This window comes from Phocoena phocoena, chromosome 15 (genome assembly GCF_963924675.1).
Source record: "Phocoena phocoena chromosome 15, mPhoPho1.1, whole genome shotgun sequence".
Taxonomy (NCBI): Eukaryota; Metazoa; Chordata; class Mammalia; order Artiodactyla; family Phocoenidae; genus Phocoena; species Phocoena phocoena.
In genome coordinates, this window is record NC_089233.1 from 16,073,703 (window position 1) to 16,093,212 (window position 19,510).

General features: G+C 48.6%; 1 protein-coding gene across 1 annotated transcript; it reads right to left on the reverse strand.

Annotated features, from left to right (window-relative positions):
* Window positions 1-6,571: 6,571 nt before the first annotated feature.
* Window positions 6,572-7,246, reverse strand: C15H16orf54 (chromosome 15 C16orf54 homolog). The gene has a single exon (XM_065893624.1). It carries the CDS (start codon window positions 7,244-7,246, stop codon window positions 6,572-6,574), a length of 675 nt encoding a protein of 224 aa, XP_065749696.1.
* Window positions 7,247-19,510: the final 12,264 nt, after the last annotated feature.

A 19,510-nucleotide genomic window follows, 5' to 3' on the forward strand; every position in this document is an offset into this window, starting at 1 on the left:
CTTACCTGTTTTCCATTTCTTTGTCATTTTCCTCTACCTCCTGAGAGATGTTAAAAAACTTTTTCCTCCCACACCTTCCTTTAGAAGGAACTTTTTCATTTGGGCAATCAAATTTGCAATTTCCAAATTATATTAGAATTTCCAATTACAAAAGACATTATGAGGCACTGCCTTCCTAGAAGCCTCTGCCGGTTTCATGGTGTATTATCTTATTTATTTGTTTCCTCCAAGGCTGGTTCTCTTGTCTCTTCACCTCAATCCTTTTTTGGTGCCACTGAAAATTAGTAAGAGGAGGCCCACATTGTTCTACTTGGCAGCTGAGTGGTTCTAGGTCCCCAGCAGCCCTGTTCCTGGACAGGCTGCAAGCTCTGTGGGCCGGTGTGTTAATTGATTAAAATGCTTCACTTAGAAGCATCAGAGGGTTTTGTCTCCCTCCCCGCCCCCACCGCAGGTGACATTTGGCAATGCCTGGAAACATCCCTTCACAACTAGCGGTATGCAACTGACACCTAGTTGCTACAGGCCGGAAATGCTGCTAAATATCCCACAATGTACAGGAACACAAAGAATTATCTGGCTCAAGTGTCAACAGCGTGAAGGTGGGGAAAACCCTGATTTAAGATCATCTGAGAGCAGGGCGTCCCACCTCCAACCACCAAAGTCCAACACAAAGAGGGACCCTCCACACCCACTTCAGGGGCCTTCCCAGGCACTTGTTCAAGTTTGGTTTTCTGTTTTTTGGGTTTTTAAAATATTTATTTATTTATTTTGGCTGCGCCAGGTCTTAGTTGCGGCACTGCAGGATCTTCCTTGCGGTATGCGGGCTCATGGTTGCAGCATGCGGACTCTTAGTTGCAGCATGCAGGATCTAGTGTCCCGACCAGGGATCGAACCCAGGCCCCCTGCATTGGGAGTGCGGAATCCTACGCATTGAATCACCAGGAAAATCCCTCAGGTTTGTCCAGAAGAGATCTCCGACCGGTGTTTCCTGAGCCACACGTGGCCTACAGGCTTGTTTCTTTGGATTTTATAGGTTTATAGATTCATATACATATATATAAAGTGGTCTTAACATTTTGGTGGATTTTACCTAAAAACCCAAATTTCTAGCTTCTGCTGGAAAATCAGAAGGATGGACATGATTGGTGGAGCTGAGTAGCAGCTGCCCTTACAGACAGGTGTGAAGTCTTTTCTCACCTATGTCCCCTGGTCCACATCACTCTTCACCTATATCTCTGACTTGGCCTATTTATGCATGTGAATTCATGACCCCTGTGGTTGTTTGATTTTTTTGGGGGGGCATGTCGTGTTTTAATACTGGGGTAAATACTGACTCTGTAATCAAGGATGACTGTGGAGAGGTTCTGAGATAATCTTTTTTTTTTTTTTTAAATAAGTTTATTTGTTTTGGGCTGCATTGGGTCTTCGTTGCTGTGCGCGAGCTTTGTCTAGTTGTGATGAGCGGGGGCTTCTCTTCATTGCAGTACAGCGGCTTCTCATTGTGGTGGCTTCTCTTGTTGCAGAGCACGGGGGCACGGGCTTCAGTAGTTGTAGCACACGGGCTCTAGCGCGCAGGCTCTGTAGCTGTGGTGCACGGGTTTAGATGCTCCGCAGCATGTGGGATCGTCCCAGACCAGGGCTCGAACCCATGTCCCCTGCATTGGCAGGCGGACTCTTAACCACTACGCCACCAGGGAACTCCCTGAGATAATCTTTTAGTTAATCATCTTGTTTTCTCTCTCACTGGTACTATTACTTTAGAATAATGGCAGGATGTCTGTAGGAGGACCATATCTGCCACAGTCAGAGGCAGAGACTTGGGGATCATCAGGGAGGCCAGGAGCTGAAGCTATGGGTGTCAGTGGGATTGCCCAGGAAGACTGTGTCCAGGGAAAGCAAAGGCTGAAGAAGGCAGAGAGCAAAAGAATCAGAGAAGATGGCAGAAAGAGGGAAGGGAATTCAGATGTACGTGGAGTCACAGAAGCCAAGGGAAGAGCACATGTCAAAAAGGGAATCAGGACTTCCCTGGTGGTCCAGTGGGTGGTGCAGTGCTTCCACTGCAGGGGCCGTGGGTTCAATCCCTGGTCGGGAACTAAGATCCCACATGCTGCATGGTGTGGCCAAAATGTTAAAAAAAAAAAAAAAGAATCAAAACGTCTAATGCTGCCCACAGGAGGCTGAGCGGTATCCTTTGATTAAAATGTGTAGGTCATGATTTGGGGGAAAGCAGTTTCTAGAGAGTGCAGGAAGTGTATAGAAGCCTGTGGCAGGTTGCAGAGTGATGGGAAGATGAGAAAATGTAGACTGCTAGGACAGACAGCTCTTTCCAGAAGTTTGGCTGCAAAGATTTGAACTTGGTTATAGAGGAAATCATCTGTTTTTTGTGATATTTTGGATGGTATAACCTGACAACACATCCCTGCTGTGAAACATCTAGAAATGCTACATAAAATCAAGCAAACATCCTTTACAAAGCACAGCTGGGTTTCAAGAAACTAAGGGGAATCCCTGGAGCCACACACGAAGAGGTAAATTGAAAACCAAAGCTAAGGGAGCTCATGGGCAGTTGTAGATCTTGGCAAAATGAAGGGTTTGGGTTTTATATCCACGGAGATTTTGGAGGCCTTACCTGGGGCGTTGAAAACTGAGACCCTAATATACAGCTCAGCCCCTTAAAGGGTGGCAACCCTCAGTGGAAAAGCAGATTAGGGAAAAAAAAATCTTTCCATCAGCCCATAAAGCACAAAAGAACCTCGTGGGTCTCACCCTGAGATCTAGAGGCAATAGAAAGTCTCCCCTGAGAATTCATAACCAAAGGTGTGCCCTCATTTAAATTTGGCGTTCAAATTTACACCACTTGCATAGTCTTGGAAGCCCAAATAAAATGAACAAATAATGTGGTCCAGGGTTGGTTATTCCCCTGGAGCATCCTTGGCAGGAGCAAACACAGAAGCTCGCTAGAGAGACACCCTGGAACTAGTCACCTGGATTCTTACTAAGGCCCTGTTGAAGCTGAGTTCACAGCCCCAACTTAGAAAACAAGAGGAAGCCATCTGTCACAAAGGAGAGTGAGCAGACACCCTAGAACTTGGAACTCCAGAATTATTGGGTAAAGGACCATACAGGAAGTGCGTTTCATTTTATTTTATTTTTAAAATTTATTTATTTATTATTTTTGGCTGCGTTGGGTTTCGTTGCTGTGCGCAGGCTTTCTCTAGCTCTGGCAAGCGGTGGCTTCTCTTGTTGCATAGCACGGGCTGTAGATAGGCAGGCTTCAGTAGTTGTGGTACGTGGGCTCAGTAGTTGTGGCTCACGGGCTCTAGAGCTCAGGCTCAGTAGTTGTGGTGCACAGGCTTCATTGCTCCACGGCATGTGGGATCTTCCCAGACCAGGGATCGAACCCATGTCCCCTGCATTGGCAGGCAGATTCTTAACCACTGCTCCACCAGGGAAGCCCAGAAAGTACATTTTTTTTTTTTTCAGATGTTGGGGGTAGGAGTTTATTAATTAATTAATTAATTTTTTTGCGGTGTTGGGTCTTCATTTCTGTGCGAGGGCTTTCTCTAGTTGTGGCAAGCAGGGGCCGCTCTTCATCGCGGTGCGCAGGGCTCTCACTATCGCGGACTCTCTTGTTGCGGAGCACAGGCTCCAGACGCGCAGGCTCAGTAGTTGTGGCGCACGGGCCTAGTTGCTCCACGGCATGTGGGGCCCTCCCAGACCAGCAGGGCTCAAACCCGTGTCCCCTGCATTAGCTGGCAGATTCTCAACCGCTGCACCACCAGGGAAGCCCCAGGAAGTGCGTTTTAAACGTCAAAAAGCATAAAGGAAGAACTCAACATGAGAAAGTGATAAGATGGTGTTTTGTGTTTTTTTTTTTAATTTTTGGCCACACCCCAAGGCATGTGGGATCTTAGTTCCCCAGCCAGGGATTGAACCCACACCCGCTGCAGTGGAAGCATGGAGTCTTAACCACTGGACCACCAGGGACGTTCCAGTAAGATGGTGTTCAAAATGAAGAGGAGATGTTTAAAATAAAGAGGAGAAAGGGTAAAACAAATATATCTATGAATCCGTCTACTTATTCATTCATTCTCCTTTCTTTGGGCTCCTGCTGTGTTTTAGATCCTGTTCTGGGTCTGGGGATATAAAGGTGACTTTGGGGACAGCAAGCTGGACTTTGCCTCAGGGAGATCACATTCATCCATGCATGGGAGTAGGTATCCATCTTTCATCTTACTGTATCCTTAGATGTCACAGCTAGAAAAGTCCCAAGAGAGCATCTGTTCAACTTTCAACTCTTTTTTTGTAAAGAGAAAGAATGTGAGGCCCAGTAATACAAAAAGTACTTTTCTCCAAGAGTGAGTGATAGAACCAGATAGAGAACTGGGGCCTTGTCCCTGGTGTCCCTTCCCCACCATCCTGCCTCTGCTGAGCCCTTGGCATGCAGGCCTCTAAGCTCTGAGCGTGGTATCTCTGTTCTGCGTCCCTGAGGGACTGTTCATACTTCCTGGGCAGAGTCCCCACAACCCAGTCCTGTCAGCTAACGGTGACAACGAGAAGTGACATAGTTACCTGGCTTGTGAGTGACAGAGGTGGGACAGCAGCCCTGATCTTGTATCAGTTATGTCTTCCTGTCTTATCTCACCTCCCTCCACCCCCACCCCTGCCACTAGAGAGACTGAGATCTCCCTGAGGGCGGGGGCCAGGTCTGATTCCTCCCTCCTCAGGGCCTGGCTCAGGGAAGATGCTGGGAACACAGGCTGGATGAGTGCAGCCGGGGGTGGGGGGGTGGATGTCCCTCAGCCAGGGGGCTTCTAAAGCCCTGGCTGCTAGTCCAACTCCTGGCATCCAAGGGGTGAGAAGGGAGGTCCAGGCCCAGGTGCTCTCTGGCCCTCTGAGGAGGAAGAGCAGAGTGTTGGCCTCTGCCTGACAGCATTTCCGGGGTGTGGGTGAACTTGGTGGCGGGGCGGGGGAGTTCCTGGCCAGCATTAAGTAGCACAGGATGGCTGCTCCCCATGCAGAGCTCTCATCCATCACAGCACTTCTCAAGGGTGGTCTCAGGGTGGCACCGGAATGTCTAACACTTTCCTAATACTTGCTGAGCCTTTTGACAAAGAAGAGCAGATCTCTGGGTCGATGCCTCCAGCAGGAAACAATGTCTGCTTAGAACTATATACCTTTGTTTACACTGTATTTATTTCCATGTTTTACCTTCTATTTCTGACAAGTGATACTTGGTTTTCCATTTACAGAAGTGATACAAAACAGATTCCTTGTAAAATGAATTTATTAAGCAAATGGTAAACCAATTTAAAGAAAAATATAAAGTACAGGTGGTAACTGACATGGCAAAATCCTAACATTCAGGACTAAGGTTTGAGAAGTCAGAGCCCAGCGAATGGAAACTCCTTCGCCTACCCCCAACACCTGGCTCTGCGCCCAGAGGGGAGGTCAGCTGATACAGATATTGGGGCTCCATTTTTGTGGGGTGGAGCAACATAAGTAAGCCTGTCTTGGGGCAACTCTGTCTCTCTGGACCACTCCAAGAAGCTGGGAGGGAAGACGGCCAGGGGCCACGTTCTGGGAGAATGTTCCTTTCCACACCGGATCAAACTCAGATCTCCTTGGCTTGGGCTTCCCTCACCGTGGAAGGGTAAGATCCAGAGGGCTGAGACGCGGCGGCCTCAAGAGGACATGCTGCCCACCGGCCTTTTGCGACTCCGGGTCCCAGGTGCAGGCAAGAGATGGCCTCTTGTTGCGAGGTGGGGGTCAAAGCCACAGTTTATATGTAATAAGATGCTCTTTTGCCTGACCTTGACCTCTCTGCATGTGTTTTTCTGGAGGGAGGGTGTGGCTCTGGGAAGCTGAATTCCTGTCATCTCCTGCTAGCACGGCTGACACTTGTCATCACCACGCTCTGTTCTTCAGCATCCTCAGGACCCTCACTCCAATGTCGGCATCTTAGGTCCACACTGAAGGAGGGTGGGAGCCGCGGCGCTGATGCTATTTCCTGTCTGTCTGGTACCTTGAGTTCTTTTTTTTTTTTTTTTTTGCGGTATGCGGGCCCCTCACCGCTGTGGCCTCTCCCATTGCGGAGCACAGGCTCCGGACGCGCAGGCTCAGCGGCCATGGCTCACGGGCACAGCCGCTCCGCGGCATGTGGGATCCTCCCGGACCGGGGCACGAACCCGTGTCCCCTGCATCGGCAGGCGGACTCCCAACCACTGCGCCACCAGGGAAGCCCACCTTGAGTTCTTAATCTGGAATGTGATCGTGGCAGTTTCTGGCCCAGAGGTGGCCTCAACTCCAGTTCTCTAAGCCACCGCCCTGGGCAGATAAGCAAAGGCACCTCTGAGCTGGCCCCGCAGCGCAGGCTCTGTCCACACCCAGGTTGCCCAGGCCCAGATCCAGGGGAACGGAAACCCAGAAGTTAAAGGCCTGGGAGGGGCATTCTTTCCCGGGGCCTCAGCTGTCAGCTCAGGTTCTCAGGAGCCTCAGGGTCTTAGGATCCCTCTGAGGTTGGGCCTCCCCCAGGGGTCTCTGGGAGGCCAGTCCTCCAGGCCCTGGGGATTCAGAAACTCACGCTGGTCCGGGCTTCACGCCTCCAGAAAGCTGAGATCTGCTCCAGGGTGACCCGAGGCTGGAGGCCCCACTCAGGATTGGGGCTTCCTGGCCGCAGCCTCGGGGCCTGGGGGCTCCCTGGATATGCACTGGCCTCTGGCCTCTGTTCGGGCTCAGCCCAGCTCACCAGGCCTGGGGTGTGGGGCCTCTCCTCCCAGACCTGGGGCCTCCAGAAGGTGCTACGGGTTGGGGCGTTTGGTGGGGTCTGGGGGACCAAGGAGCTGGGAGGGGAGTATGGGGCTGAAGGGGCAGGTGGGGCTGTCACTCGTGCCTCCAAGGCGCCCCCCTGGGTGGGTGGGTCTGGGGCCCGGTCCATCAGCAGGGGGACCGCGGAGCCATACCAATCCTCGGAGCGCTCTCGGGGGGTGCCCGTGGGCTCAATCCATAGCTCTCCTCCTGGGCGCCAGACCAGGGTGGGTGCGCAGATGCTGGGGTCTGGGCGGAGGGAGCGGCGGAACAGGCGTTCGGCCAACACGGCTGTGGTCAGGAGGAAGACAGCAGCCAGGGCGGCCAGGGCCAGCATGATGGGGACACAGGGCCCGCAGGGCAGCGGGGGCCATGAGGAGGCCTCTGATGCAGGCGGCCCCTCCATGTGCCCAGAGGGCTGCTCTGGGGTCGGAGGCATCTGGAGAGATGGGATCAGGAGAGGAAGCACATGAGACAGGGTTGGCACGATCAGGAGACAGAGGGGCCAGGGGAGCAGGGTTCAGCAACATCTGGCTGGAGAAACAGACCCAGGCAGACAGAGGAGCCCGGAGGACCCAGAAACGGCGGGAAGGAGCCAGATGGCCAGAGAGATGGGGCCCACCTCGGTCTGCAGCCGGGCCCTCCTGTTCAGAACCCCCAGGCCCTTTCTGGAAGCTGCATTTTCCTCCCAGACTCCAGGGTGCCTCAGACAAAACTGAACTCAAACTCAAAGAACCCAAGGACTTCTTTCCTCCTGTCTCAGCCCGCTCATGTCTTGCTTAGAAGAAGTGCTGGGTGAGGAAATGAGAGCCTCCGTCCCAGCTCTGCCCCTGCGTGTGGGCCCCGCTCCTGGCCACCTTGGCGGCGCCCTGGCTACTCCTTTGCCCTCACAACTCTCCTTGGAGTTGGTCTTGTTCTCTGCAGGCTCCCCTGAGTTTGCTGTTGTGCCAGGTCTCAGGTGCCACCTCTGCACCTGTCCCCGCCTCTCTGGCTTTGCCCAGTCTCTGTCTGCCTCTGGCTGTCCCCCAGGTCCCCCACCTGCAGGGGCCTCCTGCATTCCTCACCTCACCTCAGTCAGTCTCTGGGCTCCTGGCTCGCCCTCAGAGCCGCTCTTCCCTGTGCGAGCCAAGGGTGCAGGGCAGCTGCCTCAGATGAGGGCGGAAGGGAGGGTACCACCTGTTGCTCGGCAACTGTGCCCTGGATCTCCCAGCCCCCGCAGAGTGTTTCCAAGGCAACCTGGGGGGATGTGGTCACTGCGGTGGGGAGGCGTTTCCTGGTGAGAGGTGGGGCCGGAATGGGCAGTGGTTCTGTTGAATTCAGTGTCACCCCACAGTCAGGCCCCAGGCCCCAGAACAATTACCTGGAAGCCAAGAGAGAGAGACAGAGCCCATCCAGACCACCAAGGTGGCTCGTTCTGTCCTGCTCGCGGGTGGCTGCTGTGTCCCTGCCCTGCCCACCGGGTCCCGCCATACCCACTCCTGCTATCTGTCCCCACACACCCTCCTGCTTGCCCACCTTCTCCATGCATTTCACAAACATATATCTTCTTGTCCTCAGACCATTTAGCCCCAATTTTGGCTGGAAACTATCTGTGAGGTGAGACTCAGGTAGCAAAAATGTCAGGCCGCTGGGAAGGATCCAAGGCTAAACAACATGCTGAGGCCTCTCTCCAGGACCACGAACATTTGTCATCTCGGCTCCTTTCTCCTGGTGCTTAGTGTTGAGGAGAGAATCGTCAGCTCCTGGACTGGGAACCTTTCAGAGACTGTCGAGAATCGACTCACTCACTGACAGATGGCAGGTAGGCCCTAAATAAGGGAGGTGTTGTGTTCTAAGTCACACACCTCATGTATATAGGAGGATGGGGGGGAGCATAGATATAAATTCCTTCTCTGCCAAACAACGTGTACACAACAGAACTCTTCCTACGTACTCAGATTTTGTTTTGCAAAATGACAACCATTTAATATGAAAGGCTACAAAAAATATGTTGAAATGTTAGTGTCTTACCAAAGAAGGTCACAAAGGCAGCCTGACTCAGATTGCCCTGTCCTTGTGGTTTGGAGGGAAGGGCCAGAAAGAGTACAAAGTGTGGCAGGGGTAGGAGTAGGTGGAAAGGAAAGTCCCAAGGCTCTGGCCTTAATAGGCATCACCCACCGAGATTAGAATTTGATGAGATTATAAGCCTTAAAATAAAACCTGAGCTTAATACCACTGAACTGGATATGTACAAGTGGTTAAGATGGTAATTTTTGTGTGATATGTATTCATGACGATAAAAAGTTTTCCTTTTAAAAGAAATTCCAAATAAATAAAACCTGAAAATTGTTATGTATGTTCTCTTGTAATTAGTCTTTCTTTAAAAAAAAAAATTAAAGCTCTAGAACAGTAAACATTATTCAAAACCACAGGGCTTCCCTGGTGGCACAGTGGTTAAGAATCCACCTGCCAATGCAGGGGACACGGGTTCCAGCCCTGGTCCGGGAAGATCTCACATGCCGCGGAGCAACGAAGCCCGTGCGCCACAGCTACTGAGCCCGCGCACCTAGAGCCTGTGCTCTGCAACAAGAGAAGCCACCGCAATGACAAAGAGAAGCCCCCGTTTGCCACAACTAGAGGAAGACTGCACATAGCAACAAAGACCAAATGCAGCCCAAAATAAATAAATTAAATAAACTAAACAAACAAACAAACAAACCAGAAAGACCAGGTATGATTTTTTGTTGTTGTTGTTCCTAAGGTATCAAACTGGCTGTTTTGATTCTTAACTGTTTTTCATCACTTACAAAAAGGCTTAAAAAATTTTAACTGGTTCCTCAAGAAATTAAACATAGAATTACCATATGTCCAGCAATTATATGTCTACATATGTGCAAAAGAATTGAAAGCAGAGACACAAACAGATATTTTCACACTAATGTTTATAGCACATTCACAAAAGCCAAAAGGTGGAAAGAACTCAAAACGTCCATTGATGGATGAATGGATAAACAAAATGTTTATATTATATATAAAATATTGTTTATATCATACATATTATTCAGGCCTAAAAAGGAAGGAACTTCTGAAACATGCTACAACATGGATGAACCTTGAAAACGTTATGCCAAGTGAAATAAGGCAGACACAAAAGGACAAATACTGTAGGATTCGACTCATATGAGGTCCCTGGAGTGGTCAGGCTCCAAGAAACAAAAAGTAGAATGGTGGTTGCCAGGAGCTGGGGGGAGGGGAATGGGGAGCTGGTGTTTAATGGGTCTAGAATTTCAGTTTGAGGACTTCCCTGGTGGCCCAGAAGTTAAGGCTCCTCGCTACCAATGCATGGGGCACGGGTTCAATCCCTGTTCGGGGAACTAAGATCCTGCATGCTGCATGGTGCCACCAAAAAAAAAAAAAAAAATATATATATATATATATATATATATAATTTCAGTCTGAGGAGATGAAAAAGTTCTGGAGATGGAGGATGGTGATGGGTGCACAAAAATGTGAATGCACTTAAACATTGTTAAAAAATGGGGGAATTCCCTGGGGGTCCAGTGGTTAGGACTCAGTGCTTCCACTGCAGGGGGCACAGGTTCAATTCCTGGTCGGGGAACTAAGATCCCATAAGCTGTGCAGTATGGCCAAAAAATTAAAAAATAAATAGGTAATAGAATAAAAATTGTTAAAATGGTAAATTTTATGGTATATATATTTTACCACCATGAAAACTTTAAATCATAGTATAGAAAATTGAAACATAAAGAGGAAAATGATTCCTTACAATTTCCTCACTCCCAAATAAACCTGCATTTTTTTTACAGGCTTCTTTCTGCAAAGTAGGGAGCAAAACCCAGGTATTCTGACCCCTAGCTTCCTCCCCCTCCACCATGCAAGAATTTCTGCAAAAAGGAATCAGGAAGTTACTCAAGGAGTGTGTGTAAAAGGGAAGTCTCTGGTCAGGAGTCTGGAAAACAGGCCTTTGTGTGGGAGTCTTCTGGTCGACCTGGGATGAGCCTGGCTGTGCTTGGAACCAGTTAAACTTTTTTTTTTTCCTTAAAGCTCTTCCACTTTAAACTCCTTTAGGATTTTCTTTGAACTCCATATGCATTTTATTTCCTCCCACCCTTTATTTTCTTTTTTGGCCCACCTCACGCGACATGCGGGATCTTTAGTTCCCCAACCAGGAATCAAACCCGTTCCCCCTGCAGTGGCAGCATGGAGTCTTAACCATTGGACTGCCAGGGAAGTCTCATTTTTCTTTTTTAATTGAAATACAGTTGTTTTACAATGTTGTGTTGTAAAACTCTATTTCTCATACACTGTGCAGCTGGCCCATGGGCTGCTGTGTGCAGAGTTCTGCCCTTGGTGCTCTTCACTCCTAAGTGTATGTGGTGGTTTTTAAATATTTATTTATTTATTTAGGCTGCGCCGGGTCTTAGTTGCGGCGTTTGGGATCTAGTTCCCTGACCAGGGATTGAACCCGGGCCCCTGCATTGGGAGCGCAGGATCTTACCCACTGGACCACCAGGGAAGTCCTTATGTGGTGGTTTTAAAACATGTCTCCAAATTCCTTTTCACTCCTCCTGTCAGAGGTAGAATCTCATCCCCTGCCTTGTGAATATGGGCTGGCCGTTGTGACTCACTTCTTTTTTTTTTTTTAATTTTATGCATTTATTTTTTGGCTGCATTGGGTCATCATTGCGGTGCACGGGCTTCTCACTGTGGTGGCTTCTCTTGTTGCGGAGCACCGGCTCTAGGCACGAGGGCTTCAATAGTTGTGGCTCGCAGACTCTAGTTGTGGCGCACAGGCTTAGTTGCTCCACAGCATGTGGGATCTTCCCAGATCAGGGATCGAACACATGTCCCTTGCATTGGCAGGCAGATTCTTAACCACTGCGCCACCAGGGAAGTCCCATGACTCACTTCTAATGACTAGAATTCAGCAGAAGTGACAGTATGGCTGCCACGGCTAGGTTAAAAAATAGGGAGAGTGCTGTTCCCACGTGGCTTGGGCTCATTCTCACTCTCTACTCATCCTTGAAACCCAGTCACCATGTGTGAGGAAGCCTAAGACACAAGTAGGTGCCCTGGTTAAAGTCCCAGCAAGGGTCCCAACTGACAGCCAACGTCAACTCTCTGACCCGTAAGCAAGCTCCTTTCCAGATGACTCCAGTCCCAGGCTTCCAGCCACGTCAGCGGACGCCGAGTTATCCCCACTCAGCCCTGGCCAAAAAGCAGATTCTTGAGAAAAAAAAAATATTGCTGTCTTAGACCACTAAGTTCGAGGGTGGGTTTGTAGCAGAGAAATAGATAATCTGGAACATTCTACATCAGTGTTTCTCACCAAGTGAGTAAGGACAGTACTTCAGAATAACCTGTGGGGCCTTCTCCAGGGTTCACTCTTCATCCCTATTCTTCCCCCACCCCATTCTATTACACTGTTTTAGGGCCTGAATTGGGGAGGGTGAGGAGGAACATGGTAGCCACGAGAGCACTGAGTTGGTTAAGAAATCCCACAGGTGATTCAGATACGCCCTCCCTGTGGATGAAATCCACTAGACCTGCTCTGTCCAATATGGTAGCCATTAGCTAGGTGTGGCTCTTCAAATTCAGATTCAGTCAAGTAAACCATTCAGCTCTTCAGTCTCACTAATTACATTTCATTTAATTAAGCCACTAATTACATTGCAGCTAGTGGCCACTGTATGGACAGTGCAGCTACGGAACATTCCCGCCATCACAGAAAGCACTATTGGGCAGTGCTGCTTTAGAACCCGGCTTCCCAGACGGTCAGCAGCACCCAGAGAAAGCATCAGAACGCACACTCTCAGGCCCCGCCCAGACCTACTGGATCAGAAGCTGTATCTTATCAGGATACCCAAGTGACGTGTGGGCGCATGAATGTCTGAAAAGCACGGCACTAGCCAGTTCTCAACCTTGGCCGTAGGTTAGAAGCACCCCGGGAGCTTTTTTAAAAGATTGAGGCTTGGACTCCCCTGGCGGTCCAGTGGTTAAGACTTCACGCTTCCACCGCCGGGTGCACAGTTCCGATCCCTGGTCAGGGAACTAAGATCCTGCGTGCTGTGCACCGCAGCCAAAAAAAAGCCTGAGGCTGAAGCCACACCTCAGACCAAGTAAATCAGAATGTCTGGGGAGGGACCCAGGCATCAGTCGTTAAGGTTTTCCAGGTGATTTCAATGGGTGGCCAAGGTTGAGACTCACTGCTATGGTCTACATCCTCTGGGGGGTCCAACAGCTTCTGCCCTGCAGTGGACACCTGTTGGATTGTTAGACTGACGCCACTATTTGAGGAAGTGTCTTTTCTGAATGGTTGCAGTAAGAGCTGTCACATTCCTATAATGTCACCCCCGCCACACACACACACTTAACTGTGAGTTGATTGAATGCCTCAGGTAGGCTGGACCAATGAGTTCTTTCCCTTGGAATTTTGGAACTGAGACTGAATGTCTCTGGGTGACTGAATCTGTTAGATGTGAGGGTTGGGAACTCTCAGTGCTCCCTCTCCCATCACGCGGACCAGAGAGAGGAGCACTGGAGAGAAAGAGAGAGATTTCCGATGCTGTTTGAGTCTCTGGTTCCATTTCCCTCCAGATGCCCAGCTATAGTCTTGTCCTCAGCTCATGCGTCCTTATAATACATTTCCCTTTGTGCTTAATAGTTTGGGTTGGGTTTCTGTGACCTGCAACCTGCAAATGCTATTTAATATAATCCTAGGCCTGTTAACTATGTTCCAGAACAGAATTTATTTTTTTTTAAATTTTGGTCTCATGGCTTGCAGGATCTTAGTTCCCCAACCAGGGATTGAACCCGGGCCCACAGCAGTGAAAGAGTCCTAACCACTGGATCGCCAAGGAACTCCTGGAACAGAATTTCGAACTAGATCCCACAGGTAACTCAAAGTTACTAAGTAAAAAACTGCTTTATTATTATTGTACAGAACATTTCTTTTTTTGTACTTTTCTATATTGTGTAATATTTCATAGTATTAAGAAGGCTTCCTGGGTAAAACTGCCTGATTTATTTGGGCAGCAGGCAGACAGGGGAGGGGAAGAAGCAGGCTTTCCCAGCAGTGCAGCCTCTCTGAGGAAACATCTGTTTGCAAAACTGGAGTTCTGGGCCATGTCTTCTCCAGTCAGAAGTTCCAGATGATGCCAGGCCCAGTGTATGTGGACCTCAAAGGAACAGAGATTTGGGGGCTTGGTGAGCTACCCACTGGGGTTCTGCTCACTTTTAGACTTGCTAAAGGAATTGCTAACTGACTGCCTGGTACCCCCTTCACTTCTGCTTGGATCCCACCTGCCTAATCTGGCCATGCCTACACCTTAATAGCTCTCTGTAGCGCTAAACTGAAGCCCCATCTGGAGATAACTGGACCTGATGGATCTTGAGGAAACGATCATTTGAGCTGAGTATGTTGGGGGGGGGCCTGCCCACAAGGTGGCTTTTGTGGGTCCTTTTTCTCTGCCATGATGCTACTTGAAAAGTTAATGAGGTATATTCCAGACTGAGGCTCTCAGTGGCCAACACCTACACTCTATGATGCGTCATTGCCCACCAGATGTTTCCAGGAGAAAGGAGGGCCCAAGGGGATACCACAACTTCCCCAACTCCTATGTGTACTGAGCCTAACCATACTCAGGTTCTTGGCCTGATTCTGGCGGAGGTGGATGCTCTCAAGAAAACATCAAGGGACTTCCCTGGTGGCACAGTGGTTAAGAATCCGTCTGCCAACGCAAGGGATACGGGTTCGAGCCCTGGTCCGGGAAGATCCCACATGCCATGGAGCGACTAAGCCTGTGCACCGCAACTACTGAGCCTGTGCTCTAGTGCCCGTGAGCCACAACTACTGAGCCTGCGTGCCACAACTACTGAAGCCCGGGCGCCTACAGCCCGTGCTCCGCAACAAGAGAAGCCACCGCAATGAGAAGCCTGCGCACCACAACGAAGAGTAGCCCCCGCTCACCACAACTAGAGAAAGCCCGCGAGCAGCAACGAAGACCCAACGCAGCCAAAAAAAAAAAAAGAAAGAAAGAAAGAAAGAAAACATCAAACTTCATGTCCTTTACCACATACCTGATTATCACTGTCTCATTCATCAGAAAGGATTACTACCTCTATGGGTCATTAGTCACCTGAGATCCAGCTGGAGGACTCACTTGTATTCTGGTTCCAGAAAACTCGTCCATCCAAATTCATCCATCCTCTAGCTCTCCCATCCCAATACCAAGGGGTATCAACTGGATCCTGAATACATCACTCCATTGCTGCACTTTCTACATGTAGCAGCACTGGGTGGCCAGACTTTATTTATTTATTATTGTTTCTATTGAGCCATTATTCACATACTAAAAATTTCACCCTTTTCAGGTGTTCCATTCAGTGGTTTTTAGTGTATTCACAAGACTGCAGCCACCACCACTGTCCAATTTCAGAACATTTTCATCTCCCCAAAAGGAAACTGTATACCCACTAGTAGTCACTCCCATTCCTTCCTCCCCGCAGTCTCTGGCGACCACGATCTGCTTTTTCTCTATGAATTTGTCTATTCTGGACATTTCATATAAATGCAGTCATACAATTTGTGGCCTTTTGTGTCTTGTATCTTTCACATCGCATAATGTTTTCAAGGTTCATCCATGCTATAGCATGAATCAGTGCTTCACTCCTTTTTTTATCACTGAATAAATATTTCATCATATGAATATTTGTCTTTCCCACTACCTGAAAGTAGAGCATTCTTATGAAGCCTTCCGTAAACTGAAATGACAAAGTGAAGAAGTAATTATCTTAGGACACATCTTGCTAATGGATGCACAGAATAAACCAAGATAAGGCACAGATGCCCACAGACACAGTCGAAAACTATGGTGGCTGGATGCTGAGATGCTGAGTGTAGTTTCTGGGGAAAGAGCTTGGCTGTGCCATTCCCTTGCTTGGGGTATGTGCTGCCTCTATAACCACTCACTGCAAAACAGACACTGAATACTACTCTCACCTTTTGGCTTTTACTATTGTAAAAGCGAAAATCCTCTTCAGATTTCTTTTGGCTAGCAAAAACAGGTACTAATGTAGGTTTTCCTAAAAGCAAAGTGGCATAAAATGAACTTTCAAGAAAAGTGGGGAAGGGACTTCCCTGGCGGTCCAGTGGTTAAGACTCTGCACTTCCACTGCAGGGGGCATGGGTTTGATCCCTGGTTGGGGAACTAAGGTCCTGCAAGCTTCATAGTATGGCCAGAAAGAGAGAAGAAAGAAAGAAAGAAAGAAAGAAAGAAAGAAAGAAAGAAAGAAAGAGAAAGAAAGAAAGAAAGAAAGAAAGAGAAAGAAAGAAAGAAAGAGAGAGAGAGGGGCTTCCCTGGTGGCACAGTGGTTAAGAATCCGCCTGCCAAATCAGGGGACACGAACAAAGTTCTAGCCCTGGTCCAGGAAGATCCCACATGCCGCTGAGCAACTAAGCCTGTGCACCACAACTACTGAGCCTGCACACCACAACTACTGAAGCCCATGTGCCTAGAGCCCATGCTCCGCCACAAGAGTAGTGCCTGCTCCCCGCAACTAGAGAAAGCCCGCGTGCATCAACGAAGACCCAATGCAACCAAAAATAAAGTGAAAGAAAGAAAGAAAGAAAAAAGGAAGGAAGGAAGAAAAGTGAGGGATACCTGTACCACATTTTGTTTATCCTTTCCTCGGTTGATGGACATGTGGGTTGTTTCCACTCTTTGCCTATTACAAGTAATGCTGCTAGAAACATTCAGGTCCAGGTTTTTGGGTGGACATATGATTTCAGTTCCTTTTCTGTACATACCTAGGAGTAGAATTTCTCATTCATATGGTAATTCTATGTGTAACTTTTTGAGGAACTGTGGGTGGCCAAATTTTCAACTGTTAAGTTCATCCACTTCTTACTTTCTGCTCAGAACTCACATTCCTCCAGCAAGGACAGCTCCACACCTTCCCCTTCCACATTGTTGAGGACCTCAATGAACCTGGTTCCTGAGCAAAATGTGGAGGACACCAACCTCAGGCTAGAAGAGCAGCAGCAGCAGGCGCCAGGGGAGACAACCCTTCAGGAAGACGGTGCTGTCTTCCTGCCATGCTTACGCCACCCATCCTGGCTGAAGCCTAAAGACGTTGCAGCAACGTTACTGCAACCAGAGTTCTGGGTTTCATGCTTCAAGTGGCCTTCATCCACAACCCACAACCCACATCTCACCACTGCCTGCTGAGCAAGGTGTGTTTGGACCTTGCCACGCCCACCTGGGGTCAAGAGGCAGCAACCAGGAGTGGCAGGGACGTGATCAGTGGGGGAGGTTCCTGATTCGCGCTCCAGACCACACATCAGCACGGCTGAGGGCTCCAAGCAGAATGTTGGTGAAAAGTTGCTTTACACTTCAGAGTTTCAGCTTCTACAGATGAAGGAACATGCAGTCAACCCTCAGCTTCTCCCAACCAGACGGAATTAAACCGCACTCCCTCTTCGTGTTCTCTGTAAAGTGCAGCCTCAGGTGTGAGAAGCAGAGAAGCGGGCAGCAGACGGGCACATTTTATACTTGGACACTGAGGCTTAGAAGGGTTGAGTAGCCTGTCTGGGGTGACTAATGATCCTATTTTGCCCGGGCCTGTCCTGGTTTTAGCATCGAAAGTTCCATGTCTCAAAATACCCTTAATTTTGGGCAAACTGAGAAAGCTGGTTAGTGTCTTCCTAAGTCACACAACTAGCAAGTGCTGGAGCTGAATCTGAACCCAGATCTCACCATCTCCCATGTCCCCCTCCCGCTGAATGAATGACTTCCTGAGCAGGTCAATCACGTGAAATATATTCAGAGCAACAAGAGATCCAGGTGTTTCCTGATGCTCTTCCCTTCCCTTTTGCTCTCTCTGCAGGGACGCCCAAACCAGCTGAGAGTTCCATCCCTTACCCAGGGCCATCCTGATGCCTACAGGGAATAAGGACAGGGCCGCTGAGCTCAGGAGAGCTTTATTACTGCCAGGGCCTGCCAGGTCTCACCTACCTGGCTCCCCGAGATCTCAAGAGTCAGAGATTCCAACCTTGAGAGCTGTGAAAAATGATGAGGATGAATTAGAGAGGTCCCAAGTGCCACCTCTTTGGGGAAATCTGGGGAGATGGAAAGAAGCTGGGCTTTGGAACCAGTCAACCCTGGATTTAATCTGAGCTTCCCATCTTTTTTTTATACTTTAAAAAATTTTAATTTTATTTTGGAGTATAGTTGATTAACAATGTTGTGTTAGTTTCAGGTGTACAGCAAAGTGATTCAGTTATACATATACATGTATCTATTCTTTTTCAAATTCTCTTCCCATTTAGGTTGTTACAGAACACAGAGCAGAGGGACTTCCCTGGTGGTCCAGTGGTTAAGACTCCGCACTTCCAAGGCAGGAGGTGCAGGTTCGGGGAACTAAGATCCCCCATGCCATGCGGCGTGGCCAAAAAAAGTAAAAAAAGAATATTGAGCAGAGTACTCTGTGCTGAGCTTCCCATCTTAGAAGCTCCAAGGGACTTGGCAGTCTTCTTAATTTGTGCCTGAATTTCTATTTTTCCCAAATTCCCAACTTGAAGGGCTGTTGAGGAGATAATATTAAATACTTTACATAAAGAACCTCATTTAGCACTTCCGTCCTTGTTTACCTTGACCTAGCATTGCTTCTCATCTCATCTTTCAAGACCATAAAGATCTGCCCCTCCACACTAGGGACCGCCTTAGACCTTCTTACCATTCAGGATTGCTCTACATTGACCATCAAATTCCCCAAGCACTGAGCCTCCCCTTCCTCTTGCTCCACCTGATGGTCCATCTTATTGACACTTCTTTTTCCTGGAGCCCACATCCTGGAGGTCATCACTGACTACCCGCCCTCTTTGACCTCACTCCACTTCCTCTATAACCATGACTTCATTGTGAATCACTTCAACCCCACTCCTTACAGCCTTCCTCATAAACCTCCTGCCTTGAGCCAATACAACCACCTGCCCTTTGTCCTATTGGAGAAAATCACACAACCCACGATAGTCAGTGCCTCTAGTCGCCCTGTAACATGGATCTGGACAACTCTCGTTCCCCTCCCGACAGTTGCTCTTCCAAACATTTCACAGCTTCCCTAAAGAGACCTGCGCAATGCCAACAATTCTCCATCAGCTGATAATCTCTTCCTCTCTCCCCACGAAGAAAGCTGGGGTTTTTGGCAGGAGCCCCAGCTCTCTTCCTTGTTGATTCTCTGCCCTCCAGAATGGGGTTGGCCCCCTTACCCCTTATCCCCACCCTAGCAAGGAGAGATTAGTAATCATAGATATCATGGTCTGCTCTTGGCTTCATTCATGGCTTGCCTGGGGATTCTTACTGCCTTCCTCCAGTTCTTGCAGGCCTATCTGCTCTGATACTTTCCTCCTGTAGTGAAGGAAGGTGTTTCCCACTTTGTACCCTCCACTGACCGTCCTACCCTGTTAAAATGTCTCTATTCCTCCTATGCCCCTGTTCCCAGCCATAAATGATTGTGTCTTCTATGTACCTCACAATTTACTGAACACATTTTTCTATCTCATTTAATCCTCTAAAATAACCCTTTGAAGTGGATCTTTTTAAAAATTATTTATTTATATTGAAGTACTGTTGATTTATAATGTTTCAGGTGTACAACAAAGTAATTCTTTTCCATTATAGGTTATTACAAGATATTGAATATC

Bases quoted from the DNA above. Each gene is read 5' to 3' on its own strand.
- C15H16orf54 (XM_065893624.1), bottom strand. From the start codon at position 7,246: ATGCCTCCGACCCCAGAGCAGCCCTCTGGGCACATGGAGGGGCCGCCT.